The sequence below is a fragment of the Blennius ocellaris genome (assembly GCF_963422515.1).
Source record: "Blennius ocellaris genome assembly, contig: SCAFFOLD_286, whole genome shotgun sequence".
In the NCBI taxonomy this organism is placed as follows: Eukaryota; Metazoa; Chordata; class Actinopteri; order Blenniiformes; family Blenniidae; genus Blennius; species Blennius ocellaris.
The window spans coordinates 15,001-20,000 of NW_027662261.1; the positions used below are offsets into that span (position 1 = coordinate 15,001).

Here is a 5,000-nt window from a genome sequence, read left to right on the forward strand (position 1 = left end):
ATTTAGTTTCATTTAGTTACATTTAGTTACATTTAGTTACATTTAGCTTCATTTAGCTTCATTTAGTTACATTTAGTTACATTTAGCTTCATTTAGTTACATTTACATACGACTGCAGAGACAATAAATACTTTTAAAAAGTTTTTAGTTTTAGTTTTATTGTCAAAGTTCCAGACAAACGAGATGGAAACTGTGTCTGTGACCACCAGGGGGTGCTAACCCTAACCCTAACCCTAACCCTAACCCTAACCACCAGGGGGTGCTAACCCTAACCCTAACCCTAACCCTAACCCTAACCCTAACCACCAGGGGGTGCTAACCCTAACCCTGACCACCAGGGGGTGCTAACCCTAACCCTAACCCTAACCCTAACCCTAACCCTAACCACCAGGGGGTGCTAACCCTAACCCTAACCACCAGGGGGTGCTAACCCTAACCCTAACCCTAACCCTAACCCTAACCACCAGGGGGTGCTAACCCTAACCCTAACCCTAACCCTAACCCTAACCCTAACCACCAGGGGGTGCTAACCCTAACCCTAACCCTAACCCTAACCCTAACCCTAACCACCAGGGGGTGCTAACCCTAACCCTAACCCACTGGCCTGACCTGCTGCTCCGGGTCCGTACATCCGCGGCGCGGCGTCCGTCCCGCCGTCGGCGAAGTCGTCTTCAAACGCCTGCAGGTTGGACGTCGGCGCCTCCAGAGACAAAACACACTTATTGTCTGAAACATGGAGTTTCCTCACAAACACCACGGCGCCAACCAATCAGGAGCTCCACAGTCGTGCTTGTTGTGTTTATGCATCAACATTTTGAAATAGATGAAACAACAACAAGGAGGTGTAGTGAGCCTGCCAGGCCAGGGGGGGCGCTGTGGGTTATGGTTGTGATGCAGCCACACACACACACACACACACACACACACACACACAGCAGAGACCAACACGCCATAAAGCTGCATTTCCCTGTTTCCGCGGATATGAGAAGAGTGTTTTCAAAAAGTTCCACCTCGGGAGGAATGTTCAAAAAGTTGCGTGTTCAGTGGCTCTGACCAGCGTCGTCATGGAAACAGACGCCTGAAGTTCTCCGACGCTTTAACGTTTCACTTGGAAACAAAACCTAAAAAGACTGAAAAACAAAACAACGTACCTCGTCGGAGTAACGGCCCGTCGGCTTCTTTGGCTTCATGTCCATGTTAGTCAAAGGTCAAGGTCAAAGGTCAAAGGTGACACTGAGGGAATTCTACCAAGAGAAGAGATAAACAAACATAAATAACAATAGCATTCCACATCAAAACATACTAAAGACAGTGGAAAAAAAGAATTTACATTTTTAAAAATCATGAAATTGAGTCATTAAGTTATTGACACAAAAGTTTCACGCATTTCTAAATGTTGTTCTTCAGAATACTAAGACTAAGAAAACACATGAAAACAACTCGTTTAAAATACTTCAAAACGTTAAAGTTAGGAAAAAAATAATTCATCGAAAAAACTCAAAATTATTAACTGAAATATTCTAAATTGTTAAAAGTTCAGAAATTAAATAAAATGAACATGTAAGTAAAACCAAAAGTAAAATACGTTTTAACATTGAGTCAAACATCTTAAAGGAAAAAAAAATGTTATTTTACAAAATGGTCAAAGAAAAGTCACAAAAAGATTTGATTAATCAATTGAGAATTGAAGATAGAACCAATTAAGATTCTCAAATAATCAATAAAAACAACAAAAATGAAGAAAGAATTAAATGAAAAATCCTTCAAATCCTCAAAATTGTAAAATTATGTTTAAGAACTTTTTACATGCAAAAGAAAAAATGTGTAGCCGAGAAAAATAGTGTTTGATAAAGTTTGATTGAAAATAATAAAACATTTCTAAAAAAAGAAGTAACTAAATTGGAAGAAGTGTTTGAAAACAAATATTCAAGAAATTTAACACAAAAAACACACAAAAGGGTAAAAAACAAATAAAGAGAATTCAAAGCAAAAAGATTATTTCAAAAGTAGATAATTAACACAAGATATTTTCAAAACAAAAACGAGAATAAAAGTGAAAAAGTATTAAAAACAGAAACACAAAACTTTATGAGATTAAACATTTAAAATTTGAAACGAATAAAAAAAACACTTTTTCAGTCAAAAACTCACCTGAGATGAAGAAAAGAAACAAAATTCTGAACAACAAGAGCTTCGCTTTATATCCAAACCACTTCCTCTTGTGTGTGTGTGTGTGTGTGTGTGTGTGTGTGTGTGTGTGTGTGTGTGTGTGTGTGTGTGTGTGTGTGTGTGTGTGTGTGTGTGTGTGTGTGTGTGTGTGTGTGTGTGTGTCACCATCAGGTCGTCGTGACACTCTGGAAAACAGGATTTAGGTTAAAAAAACAAAAATCACATATTTATTTGAATTCAAGCTGAAACAACAAATAAACATTAAAATAATGTCAGAATGAAGAATTCTGACACAAAATTGTTTAAATTCTTGGAAATCAAAGTTTGTTTGATGACAAAAGACACAAAAATGAAGAAAAACAAACGAAGTGACGAGAGTAATCTGACTACTTTTCTTAGGATTACATTTGTTACAGAAACATTCCAACGTTTTGAGACGACATTCAGAGAAAAACTGAAAAATCTGAATCGACCGATTGACCATCCAACCATCCATCCAACCAACCAACCATCCAACCAACCATCCAACCATCCAACCATCCAACCAACCATCCAACCAACCATCCAACCAACCAACCATCCAACCAACCAACCAACCAACCATCCAACCAACCAACCATCCAACCAACCATCCAACCAACCATCCAACCAACCAACCATCCAACCAACCATCCAACCAACCAACCAACCATCCAACCAACCAACCAACCAACCATCCAACCATCCAACCAACCAACCATCCAACCAACCATCCAACCAACCATCCAACCAACCAACCATCCAACCAACCAACCAACCAACCATCCAACCAACCATCCAACCAACCATCCAACCAACCAAACATCCAACCAACCAACCAACCAACCATCCAACCATCCAACCAACCAACCAACCATCCAACCAACCATCCAACCAACCAACCAACCATCCAACCATCCATCCAACCAACCAACCATCCAACCAACCATCCAACCATCCATCCAACCAACCATCCAACCAGCCATCCATCCAACCATCCATCCAACCAACCAACCATCCAACCATCCATCCAACCAACCATCCAACCAACCATCCATCCATCCAACCAACCAACCAACCACCCATCCATCCAACCATCCAACCAACCATCCAACCAACAATCCAACCAACCAACCATCCAACCAACCATCCAACCAACCATCCATCCAACCATCCAACCGACCAACCAACCAACCAACCAACCATCTAACCATCCCCCCCCACACACACACACACACAGATAGATAGATATACTATATATATATATATATATATATATATACATATATATATATATATAGAGAGAGAGAGATCTAGATCTTGATCTTTGATCTTTGATACAATTAGAATAAAAATATGAATTTTGATTACATTGTGAGATTTAAACAACTAAATGAAAAAGTAATAAAAAAGCTAAATGAGGAATAAAAGTTGCTGACGTGACGAAGAGAAAGTCAAGTTGTTCCTCCGGTTCCTCCGGTTCCTGGGTTCCTGGGTTCCTCTCAGGTCGTGGTGACTGTGACCCTCCAACTTCTGCTTGTTGACGAGGAGAAAAGGACCAGAAGGAGAAAAGTGCTGACGAGAGAAGAAGATGAGAAACAACAGAATCCACAGCGTCTGATCAGGGAAGGTTATCATGACTCAGCACTTCCTGAACTGGCTGTGAGACATGAGGAGTGAATCAAACGTCACCACACCGTTACCGTGGTGACGGTGTGGTGACGTGGTGACGGTGTGGTGACGGTGTGGTGACGGTGTAGTGACGGTGTGGTGACGGTGTGGTGACGGTGTAGTGACGGTGTGGTGACGGTGTGGTGACGGTGTAGTGACGGTGTAGTGACGGTGTGGTGACGGTGTGGTGACGGTGTGGTGACGGTGTAGTGACGTGGTGACGGTGTGGTGACGGTGTGGTGACGGTGTGGTGACGGTGTAGTGACGGTGTGGTGACGGTGTGGTGACGGTGTAGTGACGGTGTGGTGACGGTGTGGTGACGGTGTGGTGAGTGTGTGGTGACGGTGTGGTGACGGTGTAGTGACGGTGTAGTGACGGTTTAGTGACGGTGTGGTGACGGTGTGGTGACGGTGTGGTGACGGTGTAGTGACGGTGTAGTGACGGTGTGGTGACGGTGTGGTGACGGTGTAGTGACGGTGTAGTGACGGTGTGGTGACGGTGTGGTGACGGTGTGGTGACGGTGTAGTGACGGTGTGGTGACGGTGTGGTGACGGTGTGGTGACGGTGTAGTGACGGTGTGGTGACGGTGTGGTGACGGTGTAGTGACGGTGTAGTGACGGTGTGGTGACGGTGTGGTGACGGTGTGGTGACGGTGTGGTGACGGTGGGTTAGGGTTAGGGTTGACATTTTAAAAATGACTGACTGAATATTCTATAAATGACTGATTGCTGTTTGGAGACGAGATAGTAGATATTTAATGTGCTTGTTAGGGGAAAACAATCTAGACAAACAAACAAACAAATAAAAGGTAAAGATTTGTACTGAAAAGTTGATAAGAAATTACAAAAACACTCTGCTGGACTGACTGTGTGAGATCAGTTACACAGGAAGGAAAACATCATCATCATCATCATAATAATAATTCCAGTTGGCTCTGTGGTTTGAGTTATAATCTTTGCAAAAGGCTGTAAAAAGAAAAGAATAAACTGAAAATGAAATCCAACAATGACGTTGCAGTGACGTGTTGTGACCACCAGGGGGAGACAAACACTCAGAAGACTCCGAGCAGCTGCGGGCAGAAGTGGAGCGCGAGGTGAGTGCAGCAGAGCTGCGTCCTGATTGGACGAGAGGAGGGACGTCTG

At 42.8% G+C, this 5,000-nt stretch overlaps 1 protein-coding gene across 1 annotated transcript in view; it reads right to left on the minus strand.

The window, feature by feature from the left end:
• The window catches only part of LOC308147966 (coagulation factor XIII A chain-like), a gene marked incomplete at its 3' end in the record, with an annotated part of 12,908 nt that extends 11,662 nt beyond the window's left edge, over positions 1-1,246 (minus strand). The window contains exons 1-2 of the mRNA XM_080521361.1: positions 1,152-1,246; positions 610-700 (exon numbers count right to left, since the gene is read on the minus strand). Coding sequence (XP_080377487.1) covers positions 610-700; positions 1,152-1,196 — 136 coding nt within the window. The 5' untranslated portion in view covers positions 1,197-1,246. The remainder of the gene's footprint in view (positions 1-609; positions 701-1,151) is intronic.
• Between the last annotated feature and the right edge of the window lie 3,754 nt (positions 1,247-5,000).